At 36.1% G+C, this 24,635-nt stretch overlaps 2 protein-coding genes across 6 annotated transcripts; one reads left to right on the top strand and one right to left on the bottom strand.

Moving 5' to 3' along the window:
• Positions 1-6,334: 6,334 nt before the first annotated feature.
• On the top strand, positions 6,335-7,114 carry LOC108986554 (thiol protease SEN102-like). Its single transcript, XM_035689203.1, has 3 exons — positions 6,335-6,580; positions 6,685-6,819; positions 6,908-7,114. Exons 1-3 carry the CDS (start codon positions 6,335-6,337, stop codon positions 7,112-7,114), a joined length of 588 nt encoding a protein of 195 aa, XP_035545096.1.
• A 796-nt stretch (positions 7,115-7,910) lies between these two features.
• LOC118348136 lies at positions 7,911-22,917 on the bottom strand. 5 transcript variants are annotated; one of them, XM_035689110.1, is made up of 5 exons: positions 22,609-22,917; positions 22,385-22,516; positions 22,063-22,264; positions 20,199-20,249; positions 7,911-7,945 (listed from the first exon to the last, which is right to left on the bottom strand). In XM_035689110.1, exons 1-5 carry the CDS (start codon positions 22,789-22,791, stop codon positions 7,926-7,928), a joined length of 588 nt encoding a protein of 195 aa, XP_035545003.1. In that variant the 5' UTR covers positions 22,792-22,917; the 3' UTR covers positions 7,911-7,925. The 5 variants fall into 5 exon arrangements, with proteins under 5 accessions (XP_035545003.1, XP_035545002.1, XP_035545000.1 ...); XM_035689109.1 differs by lacking the exon at positions 7,911-7,945 and adding an exon at positions 19,221-19,466; XM_035689107.1 differs by lacking the exon at positions 7,911-7,945 and adding an exon at positions 19,490-19,793.
• Between the last annotated feature and the right edge of the window lie 1,718 nt (positions 22,918-24,635).

Below are 24,635 nucleotides of genomic sequence, written 5' to 3'. Positions count from 1 at the left end.
TCATCAAATTTATCTTCAAAATTTAATAAAAAATATATATTTTCTATAAATCCAAAACTTCCCTATCCATAACTTCACATTGAATTAGTTATTAGATTCATAAAAAAAATAATATAATATTATTTTTTAATAATAATATTTTGAATTTTTTCTTTTATATTTTACAATTATACTAAGTAGATGTTAATTAATAATTTAATTTGATACTTAAATTATTATTTTCCAAGTAATTTTTTCCCTAACCTAATTATCCAACAAACATATTTTGCCAACTATTCTTCTACCCAACAATCATATATACAATTTATGAAACCAACAAACACATTTTGCTAACATTTCTTCTATCCAACAAACATATCTACAATTTGTTCATCTAACAAACATATTATGCCAATATTTCTTCTGCCCAATACTTACATGTACAACTCTAAAAACTAACAAATACATTCATTCCACCATGCACAATACCAACATTAATTCATATCTATAATTCTTGAAACCAACAAGTAGATGTAGCCAACAGTTCTTCTTTTGCCAAGATTTTTAGTTGTAGCTAATAATCTCGGATTAAGTCCTATAAATAGATCCATCCTCTCACTACTTCCCACTCATAAAAAACTAATCTTTCTTCTTCCAATCCATCAAATTTTGTTCTCTCAATTTCTTATGGATGCTTTTTGGAGTATTGATCATATAAAAGATGAAGATTATTATGATCATGAGGAGGAAAAAAAACTAATGACAATAATCAGAATTGGAGTGAATCCCTCGTGAAGAAGAAAATAAGAACTAAAAAGTTCAGAGTTACACAAAATGATAACACAAAGTTATATGCATATATATATATATATATATATATATATATATATATAGCCTTCCAAGTTTAATAATTTTACACATTAAAAGTCGACATAGACCCAATCAGGAATAATCAACTTTGGCTTGAATTTTCATGAAGTTTCTTAGATTCCGTATACACCATTCGTGTGTGTGTGTGTCTATATATATATAAACAATTCTTTGTTTCAAACAACTCAAAAGACAGAAGGATTGAAAAACTCAGACTTTACTACCAATACATAAATTAGGGCAAAGTGATAAGAGGCCTTTTAGGTTTTATAAACTCAAACCAACGATAAAACTATGCACTCTCTGTCTTTGGGTGCGCATTGCAATTGACACCGAATTAAAATCAGACTAAGTAAAAGCACATCCAAGAAAGGCCATAAATACATACATACATAAGCATACATGGAGTGCAAAATTTCTCATACATGCATATATGATGAATATATAAAGACGGGGAGAGAGTGAACTTACAGAGATAGAAAACGTTCGAAACGGAGAATCAAAGAAGAGAAGGGAGCGGTAATGGTGTGCCTATGGAGGTGATGGAGGTCCTCTTTCATTTAAAACACTAGGCAAGAACTTGAACTTTAGTGGAGGTTTAATTTCATGAGATAAAGATGAACTGGTGACTCACGACAAAGGGAATGGATAGCTAGGCAAAAAAAAACAGAGAGGAAACAGAGGGAAGAAACGGAGAGGAAGAAAGGGAATCTAGAAATTCATGAGCTATTGGGAGGGAAGAAAGCGAGAGGAAGAGAAAGGGGATTTTGAGATTTCGGGCTGTTGGGAGAGGAAGAGAAAGGGGGAGACAAAATCGACATCATGGGTGAAAGACTGATTTTACTAATAAAATAATATGGATAGCAATGAAAAGTAAGTCTTCAAATTTGAAGGTGAATTGGAATGTCCTGTAACTAAAAGTTTAAGATATTACTATAAGGTGAATCTAATGCAGTGATTTAAAAGTCAAATTCATCAAAATTTGAAAATTGGACTCATTTGATGAGTCCAATACCAATGCTCTCAGGGACTCTTTTTATTTGATATTCAAGTTTTCATTTCCTCTCCTACAAAATCTTTATAAAGGTTGGTGGTATAGTCACTCAAGGGAGTGAGTATAGAGGTAGTAGTCTTATCAAAGACTACAGAGGTGGCTTGTGATTGTTACTTCCAATGTTTTGAATACCGTTTTGGTGACCGTTTTGGTTGAGGTATTGAAACGAGATATTTCGGTACTAGTACCGTTTCGGATACCGTTTCAGAATAGTCTATATATGAATAAATTATATATATAAATATATATAAATTTTATTCCAAAATAATAATTTATATATGAATAAATTATATATAATTATATATAAATTATAAATAATCTGGTCTGAATTGAGAAGGTCAAAAAATGAGCTTGCAGTTTGAAGAAATGAAAAAAAAAAAATATAAAGGCCGAAATATGTATATCGGCCAAAATACGATATATCGGCAGGTACAGGCTGGTACATACTCCCTCATCTCTTTACCTTGCTTTTTCTTTTTTTTTTTCCTATTATTTAGTTAACTTTTACTATTTTGAGTTTTCATGTGCCACTGTTGACACACATGATCATCATGCGCCACATATATGCCACCAATCTTCCCCTTCTTTTATTTTTGTCTTTTCTTAAGATCTTTTAAATCTCAAAAATGAATACTAGATACAGTCGTAGAGTGCATAAGTGCCGTACAATTTTTTTTAGAAAAAACTGGAATCCATTATTAAAAAAATTATTTTCTAGTATTTAAATTCTATATGTACTTATTTTTTTTTAAAAGGTTGCATTGTACTTAGACATTCCAGAATATCATTTTTCCAAATAATTTTTTCTTTTATTTTCACGATCTTTAAATCGCATATCTAGCCCGATATGCCAACCACCATGCACGTGCTTGGCATCACCCAATCATGTTTCCCTTGTTGTCCTCTATCTTGTTGTCCTCTATCCGACTAACCTATCCCCTAACTTCTTATGATAAATATTTTAGACATAAAAAAAAATTACATAAAAATAAATCTGTAAATTAATGTGATATGATATGATACGTCAGATTGTAAAGTTATTTTTATTGTATAATAGATCTAACGAATTCTATGAAATCAAATCAATTTATAAATTTACTTTGTATAATTTTTTTATATATATACTAAGTTATCCTTTTTTATTGGGCGTAGTAGCCACGGTGTAGTGTTGTTGCGTATGGTCTTCACGTGTCAACATACCACCATCGCCAAATGTCACCCGCACTTGCATTACCTCTGTCACATTCTCCCTAGTGCATACCTTCACTTTTTGAGGTTTGGTGCTGCTTTCTTTTGTTGATAAAACCACCCTTCTTCAAGAATACAAATAATATAGAGATTTTGCGATAAATCACTCGAAATAAGTTCGATCAAAGAATTAGTGCAACAACAGCTTTTATAGTGGTCAAGTAATAGGATCCGAATACTCGATACCATTATTTTAAGTTTATATTTATTTTCTGTTTTTTTTTTTTTTTTTTTAAGAAAAGAGTTTATATTATTTTCTGAATCGTATCAAAGCATTGGAAGAATTGTTGGGCCAATTCGTAATTTCGTATATGGTGCTATAGGGATTTACGTCGCCAAGTCCATATATGTAAAGGTTTGGAAAACAGAGTTGGTTTTGCAAGGATTTTCTATATTGATAATTGTATTACCGTGCAGTATATATATACAATGAATGAGCTGCTGTGAGCTGTCCTATACAATACTGCAAGCATTAGGCGTGCGCAGTGAGGTAGTGCTTGGTATGGCAGAGTTTGTTATAGATCTCAGCCAAAACCGTTACAACAATTTACAGAGAATCAATTCACAAGCTATTCTAAGTTATTCCTGAAGGTTCTGGAAGAGCTGCTGACTTGGAGACTCCTTGCTGTGTGGCTTGTGCCGTGGATGCCAGTTGGATGCTTCAACAATATAATTTCCATGGCTTGTGCCGAGCACAAGCAGCCACTGCTCCTGCACGACGAAGCAGCCAGGACCACTAACTAAGCCTCTGCCTTTCACGACCGTAGTCCCACGCCACCCCAGCACCAACCCGCAAGCCTCCACTCACGACCTGCACCCCAACACTCCTCGTCTGTTCTAACCACCTTGAAACAGAGCAGTTTTTTTTTTTGTTTTACTCAGCCAACCCACAGCATTAACAATAGCACTATGCTGCTGGCATATACATTTTTATAAAAGCGTCGCGCAGTCCTTGCTCTGCTCCACTATCGTGTCAGTTGTCCGAATGGTTGTGGTCCCTCCTTCGTACGGAAAGGAGGCCAGCATGCAGCCCTCATTCTCATTCTATGAACGTATATATATGCATGACCAGCCCTGATTCTTCATTTTGTGTTCATCTGTGCTTGCTTGATCCTTCCTCTCCTCTCTTATGGTTAGTACGTCGATCTCCTCTCTTTTATGATTAAACTTGTCTCTATATTCATATTCATCATGTTTAAAACAGAAAGATGGAACCAGATGGGTGCTTAGGGCCTGCCCTGTGTTCTTTGTTTCGTTTGCCTGGGAATGGCTCAGTGTATTTGTACTGGTTTTATTTCTTTAATTCATTATTACTTCTAGTAAGTTATTACTACAAAGGAGCCATTGTGAGGAATAGCCATTCTAGAACAATCATTTGGTTTGTGATCTTTCAAATAGAAATGCTATATGTTATATGTACGCGCATTTTATAAAAGAAAATAGGATTTAAACAATAGACCAAAACTCAGTCACTGTTGCTTTTCAATTCAAAAAACATCCCGTTTCATAATCGTGTTTGTTGGTTTTCCTGTGTAGCCACAACCATTTCCATGGATTGCGTTTCTTTTTCCAGTATATGAAAAAAATATTTACTAGGCCGAAGATTGCAACTCTAGCTGTGTCAAACCTTAGTGAATCGGAAATATTGACGAATACTGTGACTTGGGACGGGGAAAAGTAACAGTCAGATAACGGGATTTGGCCTGTCCGTTGCAATCTTTTTTTCTTAAAAAAAAGTGTACATATATATATAACGGCACTTCTCATGATGAAATTGCCAAATTTTTTTTTTTTATTTAAAAAAAGGATACTTTATTGCTCATAAATTATATGCTTACAACAACTTATTGAGTACAATATTATGAATATAATTAGGAATCTCTTCTAGTTTATACAAATCGTAATAAACAAAAATTATACATGAACCCGTTGAATATAGTTTTATGCATTTAAGGATAAAAAATTAATGTAGGACCAGACATGGCTATTAAACAAAAAACATAAATAAATAAAGGAACCCGCGGTTGAATGTATATGAGAGAATCACACTGTGTAAGTTCCACTTTAGAAACAGCTGTAAATCAAATGTCGTTTGATTCCCTCTATTTCAATTGTGAAAAACAAAGCCTAAATAGAAGTATACATGAACTGTGCTTAACTTATTACTTTCATCGTGCACGAGCGATATTCTATAGAGAAATGTTTGGTTTATTTTATGCGTACTTACACTTTGCATGATTTATCGTATATTTCTTTCTTCTTCATCTACGTTTTTTGTCATAACGATTTATAAATAATGCAATGTGTAAAAAATATTATTTGAAAATATATGTTTATATTTTATTTTTTGACACATCCATCTATATATATCTTCTAACTGACGTATTTGAATTAACTCGTAATTAGGATGATCAATTGCCTAAAAAATTTCCCGCTTTTTGGGACTGGCGTATTCGCAATGGTGGAACCTTGAATCCAGTTAAAGATCAAAAGAATTGCAGTAAGTGATACAAAGTTCTTTAATCATATATCATTTATCACTATATCTATGTGTCATGTCCTTAAGACCTTGGCATCTTTAAACCCATGTTTTAATTTCTTGGTACAGATTGATATCATGGAATGTATGAAATTATATTTGAAATATTAGTATTGGTCATTGAGTTACTCCTAATTATTATTATTATTATTATTATTATTATTATTATTGTTATTATTATTATTATTTGTTGATGTCCATGCAAGGATTGCTCTATGCTCCTGTCTGTATTTATCATAGTTGCTTGTTTGAGGCTGATGGAGAAAAAACTAAAAATCTTCTGATCAATAATTGTGTTATTTGCAGCCTATTGTTTGAATGTATTGGTGTAGCACTTTCATGCCTTGTATTGTTATCTTAGACTTATTGGTATTCTTTAAATATTGTAATCAATTCACCTTCTTGGTGTTGGCTTGTTGTTTGTCCGCTTACTAATAGTTTTAATGATTAAAAAGCTATTGATTCTTGTATCTAACACTCATTGGGAATAAGATTGTTTCACTTATCTAACTATAACTATATTATTTAACTTAGCATCTAAGATATTAGATACTAATAATTTCTTAGACTTTTGTAAACAATAAGATGCAGCATTATAATTCCATTATTGTCAAGAAATTAAGTATATAATTTTCTGTTTAGATATGTGTTGGGTGATAGTTGCTGCTGAGGCTGTTGCAGCAGGTCATAAAGCTAAAAATCCAGATAAAGATCTTCTCGAACTTTCTTCCCAAGAGTTGCTTGATTGTTGTAAGGAAGAAGAGAAACAATGTTATACATATTCAATCATAAAAGCTTTGAAATGGATTAAAAGTTATGGGATTATGAAGGAGGAAGAATACCCATTCAAAGCACATAAATGTCCTTGTCGACACAAGACTGAAAAACAGGTTATATAAATTTGAAGTTCTCCTCTCTCTCTCTCTCTCACTCACTCTCTATATATATGTTTGTGTTTGTATTTCATTTATTCTTATCTTGGCTCTACATGTAGAAAACTCTTGCTGTGAAGATCGTTGACATCCAAAAGGTAGATCATGATAATGAAAATGAGCTACTTATGAGAGTGAAAGAACAACCAATAGCATGTGGTTTAATAGTGACCAAAGCATTCCAAGAACTTGAAGGCGTAAGTATTATCAATTTTTAATTGGGGACACATACTGATAATAATATAATGATTCTTACTTACCATTTTTTTTGTTACCGTTTGATAGGGTATATATGAAGGATCCGATGAACTCGATTTAATTCTCCAAGGAAAAGAGAAAGCTTATCGACATGCAATCCTTATAATTGGATTTGGTTATGATGAGAAAGAAGATAAAAAATATTGGATCATAAAAAACTCCATGGCAAAGATTGGGGAGTGCACGGATATGCCAGAATTGCTCGTAAGTCTAGTCTTCCAAAAGGCTGGCTAACTTGATTTTCCGAACCTGCTACCCAATAGTACCTAAGTTATAGCATTTTAATTAATAGGTATATCCAACTTTTAATGCATTTGCATATGAGATAGCTTAACTCAAAATTTCATATTATTGTTGACGTCTTATGATACAAGAACTTTCCATTCTTAATCTGAGGAAATTGAAAAGATTAGAATGGCTAATAATAACTCTAGATTAGATGCATCCCGGAAGGTGATAAAAGGTTACATTGTCAAATAGCTTATCTACCATAAGCATATCTGACAATGTCTGCATGGACTATCTACTTTGTGAAATTTCAAATTGCACAATGTTAACATATGTCAAGTCATTTTGTAACATCACTTCTATAATTGTAGAAGTGGCATTATCCCTGAATTTTCTATTAAGTAAATTAAATGCATAAATTATTAGAAACTGGATCAAGTAATAACCATTATCCAAGAAAATAACCGTGAGGAAGCTTTCGAAAACAAATCTCGGCTAGGAAAAAAAAACCATACGCATGAGAGAGAGAGAGAAGGCACAAAAAAGTCATCATTACCAAATTATGTTCTTGTTTTTCTAGTGAAGTTCCCTCTCCTACACAAGGAAAATAGAAAAGCCACCCAATTCACATTGACAAAAGCACAAGCTTGAAGCAAAGGAGTTTTGTAAACAAAATTAAATAAGTAACATCAGGCCAACTTTAGAATGTCTAAATAAACACTAGAAGCACTATCTTTCCATTTAACTTGTATAATTCATGTTTCCTAATTCCAACAACATTGTTAAACAACATATGCATTTCACCTCTGAAAGATCTTCAAATCCAACATGTTTCACCTGAAGGAAACGAAAAAAGGTCAGTGGTCTACATAAAACCATGCATATAGAATTACCATCATGCTAAAAAAAAAAAAAAAATCTACTGAAGTTGCTAAATCAGGAGGTTTGAGACTAACATCTTCCAACTATTCTAATAATATTTATATTTATTTATTGGCACCGGGTGTCCAGGAACAAAGTCTGGACTAATTCCGGGTCTGCACGACCTCTCGACAAGTAGTATCAAATGAGTCATTGTTTCCCCATTCCTCTCGCACATAAAGCACCAATTTATTACTTTCGTCCATCACCTCCTTAAATTATCTTATGTAAGAATTTCCCCCAAGGCAGGACTCTAGGTAATCTTCAGTGGGACATGAGAATTATCGCAAGGAGTCAAGCTATGATAATTTTTTTTTTCTAAGCAAGCTTGCATGTTATAAATAATAGATAAAACTATTACAAACTACTAAGGAGGGTCTTTCCCACTATCAATATACAAAATAGTAGAAAGAATAATATCTAATGGAATGCTACCAAACAAAGAGTTTGTAGCTGCCCATTGTGCAAATCGATTTTGGGATGGATCAATCTTGTGAAAGCTCCAGTCTGAGTGGGATTTCAAAGAGTTTGCAATATCTTCTAAGATGGGTGCTATTTGCTAGATTTGATCTTCTTTATATATAGAAGAAATCACCCTTAAGAGTCTCCTACTAGAGAGATAAAAGGATCGTTGAGGTGTTCCGCCATTTTGAGAGCTAACTTTGCCCGCAAGTGCCTCTGCCATTACCGGGTTCATGGAAAAATTTGTCTCAGTCCAGATTTCGATGACTTCTCTTGTTGAGTTACTGCTTACAACTGAAGCCAAAGAGAAAGAATTCCTGACTACTGCATCAAAGGAAATACATATCTGATTCGTGTGAGGTTTTTGTCATTCCTTCTCCACTTTGGATTCAAGCTTTTCTTTTCATGCATGAAGTTTTTTTTATAAGAGAGATTCAGCTGTTGTGAAAGATTGAGAAGTGAGAGTTCCTTGCAATTATGGACTTGGTCATTTCGGAGCCTCCAGCTGAAAACTAGAATCAGACCAGGAAAACATTGAACGGGTGATCTTCCTTGGATGAAAGACTGAGTTTTTTCTGGGGGTTCAATATAATCTGGAACAAATCCTTCATTGAATTTACTGTCAGGGAAGATAGATTTAATCTGCTACAACTCCAGAGAATTCTGGTTAAGGGGCATTCAATGAATAGGTGCATGAGAGTCTTTTTTTTTTTCATCACAGAGCGAACAATTTATGGAAGGAATGCTCAGAGTGAACCTTTTGAGGCGCTCTCTTGTTGGCAAAATATCCCAAAGTATCTTCCATAAAAGGAGTTTGTGCCTGTCATGGATCCTGAATTTCTAAGTTTTCCCCCATGATATATCCGAAATTGCTTCTCTGGAGTAGTTTGTGATATTTGATGCAAGATGATGGGCACTTTTAACTGAGAAAATCCCATTTTGAGTTTTAATCCAAATAGCACAATCCTCAGCTAGAATGGAAATGGGTAAAGGAATTTTAAGGATTTCTTTTATGCTTTCTTGTTGGAACAGGGAATTTAGCAATGGGAGATTCCAAGATTTATCATTCTGATTAATTAGGTCTGAGACCTTGAGGGTAGTCGAGAGATCAACTGAGTGGGTGAAGGGAAAAGGTTTAAAGTTTTCCATAGTTGGGATCCAGGGATCTAGCCAAGTTCTCACAGACAAACCATTTGCAATTTGGAAACATGTACATTTTTCTAGTATTAGTCTTGCCTTTGCAATTCCTTTCCAGAGACTCGAGTCAGTTACCTTTTTGGTTGCTAATTCGAAGACGCTTGATTTCAAGTATTTCTTGGATAGAAGCTTGTGCTAGATATTGTTTCTTGGTTGGCTCATTTCCCATCTTGTGTTTGCTATCAAGGCCACATTCATATTTTCCATCAGTCTTAATCCCAGTCCACCATCTTTTTTTGGTTGACAAATAGATTTCCATGATTTTGGGCAAAGCTTTTGCTTATGGTCATTTGATTTTCCCAACCAAAAATTTTTGAAACTAGAGTTCAGCTTCTCACAAATTGATTTTGGTAGCATATGCATTGACATTTGATATGTTGGGATGGCACTTGCTACTGATCTGATAAGCATCGTTCTACCAGCTTGAGAGAGCATTTTTTATTTCCAACCATCCAGCCTTTTATTAATTTTCCCCATCAAGTCTTTGTAGTCCTCTTTCCTGGAACAACCAAAAGTTCTCAGCTACCCAAATATTTTATTTTTGAGGATGACTCCTTGTATAGCATATTCTCTGAGATTACTTTTCTTATTGCTTGACTAGTGTTTTGAGTAATGTAGATAGAGGATTTGCTTTGATTGATGCACTGGCTAGACCAAACTTGATATTTATCTAGAATATTATTGATTGCCTTAATCGACCTTCTTTTTTATTTTGCAAAGATAATTAAATTATCTACGAAAAGAAGATGAGATATTGTGGGACTATCTCTATTGATTTTAATACCTTCTAAATTTTTCAGTTCTTCTGATCTTGCCAATAGGCTTGAAAGTACCTCCGTGCATAGGATGAACAAAAGGGGCGAGATGGGATCGCCTTGCCGAAGACCCCTTTGTGCCTTGAAGAGACCTTTTGGATCTACCCTACCACAAAATTAATTGAAGGACCGCCCATCAAATCCTCGTTCCTATCATACTAGTTTAATCAGTGATCTCGCTCTCTCTCCTATGGTTCTTTTTACCTCTCTCAGTAGTGTTTCTCGTCAACCCTCTACACACTCTTACAGTTTCTTGTATCTTCTTTATGGATATGGAGCAATTGATTCACCAAACAGAAGCCCTTTCTTGGGAAGGTTTAAATCTATCCCCTGAAAATGAGCCTACTAATGGTGATCACGAATTAGCTCTCAACGGTAGAATAGTTACAACTCGACCACTGAACAAAATCTCCTTACACGCTTCCTTCAGAGTTGCTTGGAGCTTCCTTAGCAAGTTCCACATTGAAGATCTTGATGTAAACACTTTCCTTTTTACTTTCCAAAATGCTGGTGACAAAAAGCGAATTCTAAGCCAAATCCCTTGGAACTTTAAAGGGCATCTCCTCATTCTCAAAAATTGTCCTACAGAAACCACATGTAAAGAGATTTATCTCAACGCATCACCATTCCACATTCAAATCCATGGACTCACCAGAAACCACATGATAGAAAAAAAATGCTTACAAGATAGGGAATGCGCTTGGAACTTTCCTAGGAGTGGATGTTGATCCTCTCTTTGGATTAGCCTGTAAGAAATTCATCAGAATAAAGGTGGATTTAAACATCACTAAACCTCAGAAGCAAGGACTATGGGAACCAAGAGAAAAATTTTAACACATGGGTTTCATTTAAATATGAACGTCTTTTTGTTTTTTGTTATGCCTGTGGAAAGATCGGGCACTCTCAAATTTTCTGCAATTCTCTAAAGTCTAACACAGAACAAATGCCATTTGGGCCTTGGCTATGAGCAGAATTCCCTATTTTCATGTGAGTCAATCCTATTCACCGAGGTTAAGAAAATGTTCCTAGAATCTCCATGGATTTTTCTCCAGAAGAAGAAATGACTCAAGAAAGAAGGAACCTTCCAGACATTGAAATGCTGGAAAACAGAGGCTTTGGTTCGTCGGCCTTTATTCTACCAATGTTCCCTTCAAACAAACAACCAACAGATGATTTAATGGGAAAAAGGAAAGTTGTTATCAATGAAGAAGACCTCATTGTAAGAGGAAATTCATTCGTTAGAGGGAAACTGGGAAATAATTGGGATTTCCATCGAAGTGACAATCGGACTCTTCTCAAAGACTACCCATCCAAACCTCCGATTAGAGTTAGTTCTCCCTATGAGCTTATTTCCAACAAAAACCCAGACGAGTATCACTTCAACTCTTAAACAGATGCATGCGGTAAACACAGTGGAATCTCCAGAGGCATTCTGCGATGCCCACAGCAGAGCCCACAGCGGAGCCCTCAGGGATGCTCACAGCAGCATCCTCAGTGATGCTCACAGGAGCGTCATAGCTGGTGAAGTCCCCCTAGATTGGATGGTGAGGATGGCCCCATCGACTGTAGTCTACAGTGGCCCTCCCAACAACCGAAAATCTCTCATTCACTCTAGGTGTTAACTCCCTTCCACCAAACCTCGCCCCATCAATCACTCAAGAGATACAGGGTACTAAATCAATCTCTCAACAGGTCCTCTGCAGTAATCTCACAGGGATGGACTCGACGAATTTTATTTTCTCTCCTTCTATAAACACCGAAGAATGGGTCTCCAGCTGGTTGAAGACAAATGCCGACGTTTTTATGCGAACTAAATTGACTGACATCTCGTTGGTGGGAAGCAATAATTTAAAATAGATTTCAACTAGTATCTCCCTATAGGGCCCACGAGAGAAGGCAGAGAGTTTAAAATGCCCACTAGAAGATATGGCCCATAACAATAAATGGAAGTCTGGCCCCCTTTTTAATGCTTCAAGCCCGTTAGATCCAAAACCAAAGCAATTAGACTTTGTTCCTTCAATTGCTTATCACCCAATTGTCCTAAGTCCTCACTTGGCAGAATCAAGGCCCAATATAAGTTTGGTGGAGTCTTCGCTACAAGTCGGTTCTCAAGCAGATGCTCAAGAAAATTCAACTTCACTAATCCCCAACAAAAGGGCGGCACCTTTATAGGACAAAGGCTCTAATCCTCCAAGAACGAAAGTGCAAAAAACACTTGAGGTTGATAACCCACAGACAAATGTTGGAGATGAGGAAAAAGAAGCATTTCACTTCAATATGTCAATTTCTTGTAGGGGCCTACCACGTCCGATCTTCTACCCCAGTTATAATCTAACCGAGTACAAATAGGCATGAAATGAAATAAAGATAGAAAAAGATAGACATGAAGGGTACAAAATAATGGATACCTATCTCAAGAAGATGGGAAAGAAAGAGTTGAGAATAAAAGAAACATCCAGCAGTGCTATGAGCAACAAAGGATAATAGGACAGTAATCTAGTGTATCTTTAAATAAATTAAACCCAACATAAATTATCAACAAAGTTAGAAGAAGTTAGAAGGTCTACAACTCTTTTACGACTACTCCATAAGAAATTGCTCTCTCTCTCTCTCTCTCTAATGAGTTATCGTTTTCCTTTTTCTGTTACTCCTTGCCGGAAATAGCTATTATTTTTCCCGCATTTTGTTTCTCTTCACTGTTTTCCCTCCTCTTCTTATCTTCTTCCTTATCTCGTGATGGTTGTTAGTAAGTTTCTCATTGATTCCAAGTCATTCTTCTTTCATAGTGTAGACAACAAGTGGTGGAAAATCACTGAGAAAAGTCGCAAGGTTACTAAGTTTGTTACGGTGGATGTTTATGCTGTGGAATGGTTGGCCTCTATAGTGTCTGCCTATGGTGCGCCAGTTGATCCATCAATGATCTATAAGTCCAGATGAATTGGAAATCAGGTGTTGATTGCCCAACGCTGCAACAACAAACTTGGATGTTTTATGTCGCTGTCTGAATATGGAAAAGAGGTGAGGTGTGGTTTTATCGCCGTCCAGAAAGGATTGAAGGGTGAGGGATGGAGGTGTTTTGCTGCAATGTTGAGAGGGGCTAGCTCCAAGTCAAGTCCTCCATTTCAGGAGTGGAAAACAGGGTAGGTTTTCAAAGGAACTCCTCCTTTTCTTGAGCACAAGCAGTGTTGGGTATGAAGAAGTCCTTTACAGATGTAGTTAAGAAGCCGCTCCCTTCTTCTGATTCTTATGGTTGCGTGAGGGGTAAATGGACTGTCTTTGGGGCAGATGGTGGGAAGGTGGTCTAGACGAAATTCAATTCTCCCAAGTATGACGCTTGTGTTTCCAAGGGTGACATGTCAGGGGCTGGAGAGGGTATGTCTTTGTTGTCCATGCAGAACACATTATTGGACATGAGGGGTAAAATCGATTTTATGTTAAGTTGGGTGAAAATGGGCCTAGGCTCGAAGAAGAAGGGAGCGGGCTGCAATCCTGGAGTTATGGATAAGCAGGATTTGGATTACACTGTTGGGCTAGCCTCTATGGGCCGGGTCTAGCTAAAAGCCCATTACGCGTTTAGGGGCCAAAAGGCGTCATGCGAAGCCACCACCTGCAGTGCCTACCGTCGACTCGCAACCACCAAGGTCAGCACAGACCTCGCCAAAGGTGCTAGTTGATCCCTCAGAGAGTGCGATGGTGCCGGAAAAGTTGCCGAAATTGAAAGGGGAATTTCTATCGAGTTTTGAGTCTTGGATAGTGGTGGAGGAGCATATAGTTGCCCTATCAATGTCTCTGATCCCATATGTGAGGCGTTTGCATTCGGTAGACCATGTTACGTTGGTTATTGCTTTATTTTGTACAGGAAAGGAAATTGGGGACTCTCCATAAGTGATGCTTAATTCAGAAATGGTGCAACAGGGTGTAGATGGGGAGGGTTCTGGTGTTTCAAACCTGCAATTGGTTTTATGTGAAGGGGATTGTGCTAGTGGGAGCCCAAATCCTATATGTGCTCTTCCCCCCTCATGTGTTGTGTTAGATTTGGTTCTTAAAAAAGTAGAGGAGCTATAGGCCTGTGTTGGGATTTCCGGTGTTGGCTTTGAAGAACAATTCAAGGCACTTCTTATAGCCATTGAATCTAGACGTTCCTCAGTTTTAAAAGCTAATTCTAAAAACGAAAGGGAGCTAAGGAGACTAGAATGCTCGATAAATTATGATATCAAGGAGGGGAGTGGAGGAAGGAACAAATTGAAAGGGAGGGGATCTCACCTTTTTCATGAAGCCTAAAATTCTTACTTGGAATGTTAGGGGTCTTAATGATCCTAACAAATGTTCTCGAATCAAGTCTTTGTTACTTAATTGGGAAGTTGACATATTTTGCTTACATGAAACGAAGTTACACTTCATCGATAGATGTTTAATTCATGGCTTGTGGGGCTGTCCATTTGTGAGTTGGGCTTATTTGGCGTCTTCGGGAACTTCGGAAGGCGTCCTCTTAAAGTGGGACACAAGGGTGGTAGAGTTTGTAGGAATGCATTGGCAATTTTACTATAGCATTTTTTTTAAAATGTTGAGGATAGATGGGAGTGGGCCTATGCGGGTGTCTATGGTTGAAACTTAGATAGAGAAAGGAGCCTATTGTGGGATGAATTGGCATGTTTGTACTCTCTTTGGGACATTCCGTGGTATATGAGTGGTGATTTCAACATTACTTGATTCCCTAGCGAATGTTCAGGTAATTCTAGCTCTTCTTAAGCTATGAAACATTTTTTTAGTTCATTTTTTATTTGGATCTTCTAGATCTTCCTATTGTGGGGGGCGTCTCTACTTGGTCTAATAGTCATGGCTAGTCGAGATTGGATCGCTTTCTTGTTTCCCCTTCTTAGGAGGCACATTATCAAGTGTTAATGTCAAAAGAGATTGTCCCAGGTATGTTCAGACCATTTTCCTATCTTACTGGACAGTGGTGGCATTTGTGAGGGTCAGAGGTATTTTAAATTTGAAAATATGTGGTTGGAAATTGATGGCTTTGCTGATAAGGTTAGAAGCTGGTGGGCATCTTACCAGTTCACAAGTACTCCTAGCTTAATTCATGCTAGTAAGCTCAAAGCTTTGAAATTTAATTTAACGGAGTGGAACACAACAGTTTTTGGGAATATCAATGGCCAAAAAAATTCTCTTTTAGAAGAGTTACAGGTTTTCGGGTCTAGGGAAGAAGACATGGTCCTTTTTTATGAGGCTTTTTTAAGGAAAAAATCTACGGTGGTTGACCTCGAGAGAGTGTTATTGATGGAGTGGGTGTTCTAACGTCATTCGGGGGACTTATGGTGTGGGGCTTTGTAAGTTCATTAGAAAGGGTTGGGGGAGTTTTGTTAGTCACGTGAATTTTGCTGTTGGCGAGGGAGCTAGGATCCATTTCTTGTTTGACATATGGTTTGGGGAGTGGGCTCTCTACAGTATGTTTCCAGCTATTTGTAGATTGGCTTCTGATACGTTTTTTTTTTTTTTTTTTTAGATCTATTTTCTTGCCCCAATGGTGTGATTCATTGGGATATTTGTTTAACTCGAGCAGTTCAAGATAGGGAAATCAATGAAGTTTCAGCTTTTTTTAGTCATCTATACTCACTAAGGTAATGCCATGGATAGAATGTTATGGACAACAAGGGGAGCAAAAAATTCACTGTTCACTTGTATTATAAGCTTTTGTCTTTTCAGGGCAATCCTTCATTTCCTTGAAAGAGTAGTTGAAGGTCTCACGTGCCTTCTAAGGTGACTTTTTTCAATTGCATACCACACATGTTCATCCAAAGACTTGAGGAAAGCCCTCATATGAACTTTCCAATAAGCATAGTTTTCCTCATTGAAGTGTGGCAGGACATATAACGATAATGACATGATCTATAGGAGCACAAATCACACTTAGATGAGTGAACCACGCTCTGATGCCAATTGAAATTACCCAAGTACCCCGTTGTATTCATGAAAATATCCACCAATTCACTTGAACAAATTTGTTAGATCTCAATGTTGCAATTATTTAATCAAATGAACATATAAAGTAAATAAATAAATTGTATGACACAACGATTGGTGATGAAGGGAAACCTTTTAAATCAATTTTATTATTTGAAAATCAAATTGCAAGTAAGTTCTCAATCATAAAATCGTTGTCAATTGATTCTCTTATTTGATCAAACAAACGATCTATTTGTCTCTACCGCAGTAGCAACCAGAACTTCTGACTATTTTCAAACATTAGATTTTCTCCTGAAACTCCAGTAGCTAAAACTTGACCAATCAATTCTCCAACATAGAACACGATCGCACTCTTTGAGAGAAACAATATGAAAATTCTCCAAGAAATTTTCTCACTAAAATATGCACTGGAAATTGCTCAAGAAAATATCTAGATCTGAATCTCTACAGATCCTAACCAGTAGGATTGCTTAAATAAACAATCTGAAAGCAGTTTTAGTTTCAGTAGGACTCTACTGACGGATCGAATCTGTCGTGAAGATGTCTCCTGACGGAATGCTGACATCTGCACTAAATCTTCTCTGCATTAACAGATTTCAGTCCAACACCTTCTCTGGATAAGTGCATATTTCTTGGGACTTGATTTTCACACTTATGACTTATCTAAACAACATCTAGATAAAGTTAATATTGTTATAGATAAATTCAATAAATAATTTACATTCATCCAAAATTACAAACTTAATGATAAGATAAATTTTATCATTTTAGTCGCCTAATCCTATCCAAACTTATCAACTTAGTCACCTAATCCTAGCCAAAATCTTGCATCTACAATCACCCATAAGTACTTGAGGAATAGCAGCTGGAACTGTAATCAAGCTAAAATGACTGACTCAAAATTCTGGAAAAGTCTTGTCAAGCAAAAAGGCTACATCATTTCCAGCTTGTGCCTTCAGATCAACAATGGGGTCAGCACTAAGGCTTGGTCTGATCCTTGGATACGTAGTTTACTTACTAGACTCCCTTCCCTTAGATCCATGGACACTAGGACTGCCCCCCCCCCCCCCCCCCCCTTCTCAAGGTCTCGGAGCTTGAGAGATGGAATTCCCTCCTCCTCCAAACTCTCTTTTCTCAGTCCTCTGTGGAAGCTATAGAAAATAGTCATCTCTCTTATTACAACTTTCAAAATCTGCGTGACATTCCTCGTTGGGTCCACCATTCTTCTGGTATGTTTTCTGTCAAGTCTGCTTACACAACCATTGTTTGTAACCATTCTGAGCTCAATGACCTCCCCACCAGCCAATGCTGAAAAAAGCTCTGGTCTCTCAAAATCCAGGATCGACTTATGCTCTATCTTTGGAATGTGCTTAATGACATCCTTCCCACTTGACAATCTCTTGGTAATTGCTTTCATCTCCCTGAGGACCAACAATTATACCCTATTTGCCATCAGGAAGTAGAGGATACTGCCCACCTTTTTCTCAATTGTCCCTTTACTAGAATTCTTTGAAGACAGTCCCCTTGGCCGCTAGATGTTTCAACTTTTAATCCTCTAGGTATTAAGAATTGGGTCAAAATAATTCTCTATCCTAGTGCCAACCTCAATCTTTCTTATTTTGATGCTCATCATTTCCAACTCTTTGCTATGACTGCCTTGGACAACATTTGGTTTAATCCAAACCAAGAGATCCACAATGGTAGTTCCTTAAATATTGAATAGTTTTCAAACAAGTTGATAACATGTTGTAAACCTGGAAACCACCTGAAACAGAAGATACCTACTCTATATCCTTTGATGTTGCAATAAGAGGGAATGTGAGTACTTTAGCAGCTATGTGCAGGTCTTGGCTAGGGGAGATCATTTTTGTGGTTACTAAATTCTCTGGCACCATTGATCCTAACTATGGAGAAATTGTGGCAATCTTTATTGGAGTCAAAGAAGCTCACCACAGAGGATCCAAGAGACTTATAATAGAAGGAGATTCGGTTAATGCCATAAATGGCCTTAATGACCCTCATTCTTCTAACTGTTGGGAAGTTGGAAACATTGCAAGAGATACCAGATTTTTCCTCAAGACCTTATTGATTGGCTAGCTATGAAATTCATCGATCTTAAAATTGATGTGCGCACTCTTTTGCGCAATGGACATATTCCAACAATTTGTTGGGAAACATCCCCTCATCAAAATTCCTCCTTGCCTCCTTAGCTTTCATATTGGCAAAGATCCCCCTTCCCTTTTTCCCTTGGGTTGTAATACTTTTTAAATTACTTTTAATTGCTTTCCTTTTCTTCGAACGAAAATTCTTGAAGGAAAAAAAAAATATAAAAAAAGTAAAAAGCTCTAGATTGGCTGCATCCCGGAAATGATAAACAGTTACATTGTCAAATAGCACTACCATAAACCTATCTGGCAATCTATCCACGAACTATCATCGACTTTGTGAGATTCCATATTGCACAATTTTAACATATGGCAAGTTATTTTGTAAATTCTCTTTCTAGAGAAGTGGCACTATCTCTCAATTTTTTATTAATTAAATTAAATATATAAATTATTAATAAGCATTACCCAAAAAAATAACATAACGAAAGTTTCCAGAAACAAATCTCATAAAAAATAAAACCATATGCATGAGAGAGAGAGAGAGAGAGAGAGTAGTAAAAAGAGAGAACAAAGAACTCATCATTACCAATTATGTTCTCTTTTTTTTACTGAAGTTCCCCCTCCCACACAAGGAAAATAATCTCACTGACAAAAGCACACTGCATAATTTCACTTACCAAGGTACCATTAGAGGCTTGAAGCAAAGGAGTTTTGAATACAAAATTAAATAAGCAACATCTGACCAACTTTAGAATGTCTAAATAAACACTAGAAGCACCATCTTTCCATTTAACTTGTATAATTCATGTTTCCGAATTCCAACAGCATTGTTAAACTCCATACGCATTTCACCTCCAAAAGATCTTCAAATACAACATGTTTCATCTGAAGGAAACCATACATATAGAATTGCCAAAAAAAAAATCTATTGAAGTCGCTAAGTCACGAGTTTTGAGACTAACATCGTACAACTATTCTAATAATTTGTTTTTGATAAAATAATATTTATGTTTATTTTATTGGCACTGAGTATCCAGAAACAAAGTCCGGAGTAATTCTGGGGCTGCACAACCTCTCGACAAGTGGTATCAAATGAGTCATTGTTTCCCCATTCCTCCCACGCATAAAGCACTAATTTATCACCTTCGTCAATCACCTCCTAAAATTATCGTAAGCAAGAATTTCCCCCAACGCAGGACTCCGAGTAATCTTCTGTGGGATATGAGAATTAGCACGAGAAGTCAAGCTATGATAAATTTATTTCACTTCAAATGTTATTTTCTTGGAGGGGGCACCACACATCCGATCTTCTCTCCCCATTTATAATCTAACTGAGTACAACTAGGCAAAAACTGAAATACAGGTAGAAAAAGATAGACACGAAGGGTACAAAATAATGGATACCTATCTCCAGAAGATGGGAAAGAAAGGATGGTAGGACAGTAATCTAGTGTATCTTTAAAATTTAACCCAACATAAATTATCAACAAAGGCTTTCAGTAATGCATATCATTGCACCAACAGCATAAGAAGCAATAGTCAATTACAGGAAATCATTACTAGCATTTGAGTAAACAAATCGTCCTTCCGTGATATAATATAAAAATACTAACTAACCACTGAAAAGGTGATTTTGCCAAAACCACTGTCTCCCATGACTGCCAGATTCTACAGGAAATAATACAAAGATAAAGAATAAATAAAAATCAACACTAATTTATCAAAAATAAAAGAAATAAAAATCAACATTAAATATTACTTATCAAAATCAAACTCAACACCGAAAATCTGTATAGCTTCTCTTAAATTACAAAGTTGGGGGAGCTTAAAGCTTTATTTTATAGAACTCTATGCACTTGGGCCATTGCTGTTGAGTTCAACGGTATGGACCTACATGATTTTCTTGTCTTTATTGCGCCTTCATAGTTAGGGCAAACAGTTATTTTCTTCTTGAGTATTGTACTGGACTATGCCCATTGATCAAAAAAATTTGTTTACTTATCAAAAAAAAAAAAAGTCTTGGAGTCGGCACAACAACAGACAATGCTAAACAAAAAATTAAAGTTCCGGTAACCAATCTCCTACTTTATACACACTGGAGACTTTCTAACATATATTAATCCAAAAGTTTAAAGCCCAACACTTTGTAATAGCAATTAAAGGTTAATGCCCAACAAAATCTCCGCTTAAGATTAGAAAATGTTACTCAATTGACTTCCAGGACAGTCTCCATCTCATTTCCATAACCAAAAGTTTCTTAATAACTGACAGAAATAGGCTAGAGATAATGGCTACAAAAGATCGATAGTTTGTGGAATGAGAACAAGAGGAATACAGGACAAGAAGCTCAAATGAGGAGTTGGTGGATATATATCTAATAGAATGAGAAGGTAGTTATGGATTAGTACAGTGGCAGTGGAGGATTAGGGAGGGATGTAGATTATATTCCAGAGTGGAAGCAAGACCTTGTCTTTGATTTTTTTTAAATGGGTAATAGATATTTTATTAAAGGTGTGGCCCCTGTACACAGGTGGCAAATCTACAAGCAGTAAGCTAAGGTTATCATATGCAACTGTCCAAACTTAGAGAGACTAAAGCATAATGAAATCATTCACCACACACCTAGGCGACAAAAATTACTATTTTCCCTTTCAGCATGCCATAAGCTCCACCCTTCCCAAGGGCATAACCCAAACTATCCCAAGACATTTGAAAATTGAGACCAAAGTGCTCTGGCCACGGCACTGTGCTCTTCCTACACATCCAGCTCATCTCATCCCCGAGTGTAATCTCCTTGACAATGTGAACAACCTCATTTTTTATTGCTGTCACTTTGTCAGATAAGAATCTTTCTTACCCATCACTTCAATATCATGGAGATTGCACATGAGTATCAATTTCATCCTAATGAGTTTTTGGTTTTCTGAAAACATGAAAAAATGAATAAATGAATAGCTCCATTGAGCTACCACTCTAATATAAAGTGCTCTGGCCACGGCACTGTGCTCTTCCTACACATCCAGCTCATCTCATCCCCGAGTGTAATCTCCTTGACAATGTGAACAACCTCATTTTTTATTGCTGTCACTTTGTCAGATAAGAATCTTTCTTACCCATCACTTCAATATCATGGAGATTGCACATGAGTATCAATTTCATCCTAACGAGTTTTTGGTTTTCTGAAAACATGAAAAAATGAATAAATGAATAGCTCCATTGAGCTACCACTCTAATATAGTATATGAATCTCCACAGAGATCATAACCAATCATGGCCCTAAAATTTATGACTGGCCTAAGAGGATCCAGTAGTCTAGTCCAATTAGATGGGATATTTGTTAGTCTCATGGAAGGTCAGCTAAATATATGTATAAGATAATTAACAGATTCATCTATCTACCAATGAATTAATTAGAAATACGAAAACGAGCCATAACAGTGGCTCAAAGCTACCAAGATTCAATGGAATCAATTTGCTTTACCTCGCTCATCCTCGGGGGGCTTTAGCCTAAAGGATTTCGCTGTCTCAGAGTCTATACCATCTAATACCACAGCTTGATACGTCTTAATCTCGCCTCCATCGCCAAGATCCTTGGCCATGAAAGTTATATAATACCTGATTCCCCTGGAAGCCTGACCCATTGCCTTCAAGACCTTAACAAACTCCAACTCTCCATTGGCATCCTACACGAAAACTAAAGCCATGACGAATTTGCTCAATTTTCTGTTTAAAAAGATGATGGTGATAATAACTTTTATAAATAATAATATTAACAGAGGGAAAAAAAAAAAAAAAAAAAAAACCTTGAACCGACGATTGTATTCGTCTATTGCGACCTGCGAATACCGTTTATACTTATCATAGTTGTATTCTATGTTGCATGGTAGAATTTGGTTGAGACAATTGACGCCAGGGATGTCAGAAACATCAAAGCCCTAAACCAACAAATGACACGCAAAGATGGAGGAATTAAACAAAAAATTAAAGCTGGAGTAGGCGTAGACAATGATAATATAGTCAGACTCACGTCACTCTTCAAAACTTGTTCGCTGTAGGAGTACTCTTCCTCTGGTGTCATCTCATCACGGAAATCATATAGCGCGCAATATTCCGGCGAAGTTGAAGACAAATTATTTTGGCTGAGGAGTAATTCTCTTTCCAGCTTGTCGTAACCAAACAATTCCACAAGACCCATCTCGTCCATCTCCATTGCTCTTCAAGTGATAACCCAACAATTGGAGAACACGAAGACAAGGCTAGCCGCTGCCGCAGCCGCTGCTGCTATCGCTATCGCCTCAATGACCTGAGCAAGCCCGGGAATTGTCTCTCTCGTCAATTTAGAAATATCACTCCACATTAATTTTTCTTTCCATTAGGCGTCACCTTTAACAAAAATAAATAAATCAAACATCTTTAAAACATTAAACTAGGTAAAAAAAAAAAAATGAATTTTATAAAAAAGTAATTAAAAAATCACTAAAAATGTGAAGAAAAAAAATGAATTATATAAAAATTTAATTAAAAAATAATAAAAATTGAGAATATTAAAAAATAATTACAAGAGAGTTTATTTCGAAATGCTTGCTTTCAACGCTTAATATTTATGATAATACTCCTGCAATTTTGAATTATCAACCCTCTAAACCTCGTTCTAGTACAAGCATATCACTTCATTAAAATGTAAAAAATAATATTTACAATCATAGAGTGTATAAGTACACACTCCTTTTAAAGAAATTGTGTAAATATGAAAAATTAATTTTTTTTTAATTGTATACCTCATTATTTTTTAAAACGAGTACGCAATGCTTTCATCATAACACATGACTGTCTCTAGCATTACTATTAGAATTTAAAATTGACTTTAATGTCATATATAATTAGGGGTGTAACCGGTCCGGTCTGGTTTTGGATAAAATCTAGGATTGAACCGGTATGTACTGGTTTTGTATTTTTCAAAACTGATTACGCACAGGTTACCCTCCTAAACCGGTACTTCCGGTTTTACTGATTTCCGGTCCGATCCGGTTTTTCAGTTTTTTTTAAATGTAAGCTTCACAAGTTATTCATACTATGCACAATTCTCCTCCCTTTCCTTAACTTCCTTGATTAACTTCATGGCATCCCCTTCTAGAATAGCTTTCTCAATTCCAATTTCTTCACAGAAAACTATAGCTCTCCAAAGTGCATTTGCCTTTGCCACAATAGCATCTTTAACTGCAAGAGAAGTCATGCACAAAGCACCAATAACATCCCCTGCAGAGTCCCTAATCACAACTCCAGCACCCATTTTTAATCTGCTTTCATCAATGCCTGCATCCCAATTCACCTCATAAGTATGTTGACTTGGAGTTTTCCATGTAACATTTCTATTAGCAGGAATTGCTCTTAGAACCTCACCTCTGATCTCCCCCTTTGCTTGTGTAAAAACTCTCATCTTTCAGCCATAGCAGTAGAAAACACATCTGTTGGACTTTGAAATGAGCTTTCAAAAATCCATCTATTTTTTCTCAATACATAAGCCATTCATTCCGGCTCACTCTTCTGTAATCTCAACTCTAAATCTGTCTATGTTTTATAGAAATCCTCTTCTCTCCATGTCAGCTTTTGTGCATATAAAGAAAGAGTAATGATACTTCTAGAATTATTTTATAAATTATTTTACATTTAATCTGTAACGCCCCGTCCCTGAGGGTTCAGAGAGTTAACTCATATCACCTAAAAATCATTTTTCCATCCACATAGTACATATTCTAATTTTTCTCTATCGTACAAAATATTCATTAATTTACAACAAATACTCCAGTATAATTATTCTAAGACAATACAAAGTCTTAATATAAATATCAATATTTCAACAAATCATATCATCAAAGCACAACAAACTTACTAAATAAAAATCCTCAATACTCATATAAACCTTCTATATTTAAACCATCATTCTTTACTCCTCTCACCCATGCTCCATATTCTTGATTCTCAACTGGAACATTCAAATCATCTGAAAAATATTGTGGAGATAAGGGGTGAGTTATCAACAACTCAGTAAGCAAA

Source organism: Juglans regia, chromosome 4, assembly GCF_001411555.2.
Source record: "Juglans regia cultivar Chandler chromosome 4, Walnut 2.0, whole genome shotgun sequence".
NCBI lineage: Eukaryota > Viridiplantae > Streptophyta > Magnoliopsida > Fagales > Juglandaceae > Juglans > Juglans regia.
Note: the sequence above shows the minus strand (reverse complement) of the source record. Positions and strands in the feature narration are given on the sequence as shown.

Excerpts from the sequence above, each read along its gene's own strand:
- LOC108986554 (XM_035689203.1), top strand. The coding sequence starts at position 6,335 with ATGTGTTGGGTGATAGTTGCTGCTGAGGCTGTTGCAGCAGGTCATAAA. Across the intron at positions 6,581-6,684 it reads GACACAAGACTGAAAAACAG|AAAACTCTTGCTGTGAAGAT; the intron begins GTTATATAAATT and ends CTCTACATGTAG. Across the intron at positions 6,820-6,907 it reads CATTCCAAGAACTTGAAGGC|GGTATATATGAAGGATCCGA; the intron begins GTAAGTATTATC and ends ACCGTTTGATAG.
- LOC118348136 (XM_035689107.1), bottom strand. The coding sequence starts at position 22,791 with ATGGAGATGGACGAGATGGGTCTTGTGGAATTGTTTGGTTACGACAAG. Across the intron at positions 22,265-22,384 it reads AATACAATCGTCGGTTCAAG|GATGCCAATGGAGAGTTGGA; the intron begins GTTTTTTTTTTT and ends GTTTTCGTGTAG. Across the intron at positions 20,250-22,062 it reads GCCCCCCGAGGATGAGCGAG|AATCTGGCAGTCATGGGAGA; the intron begins GTAAAGCAAATT and ends TATTTCCTGTAG.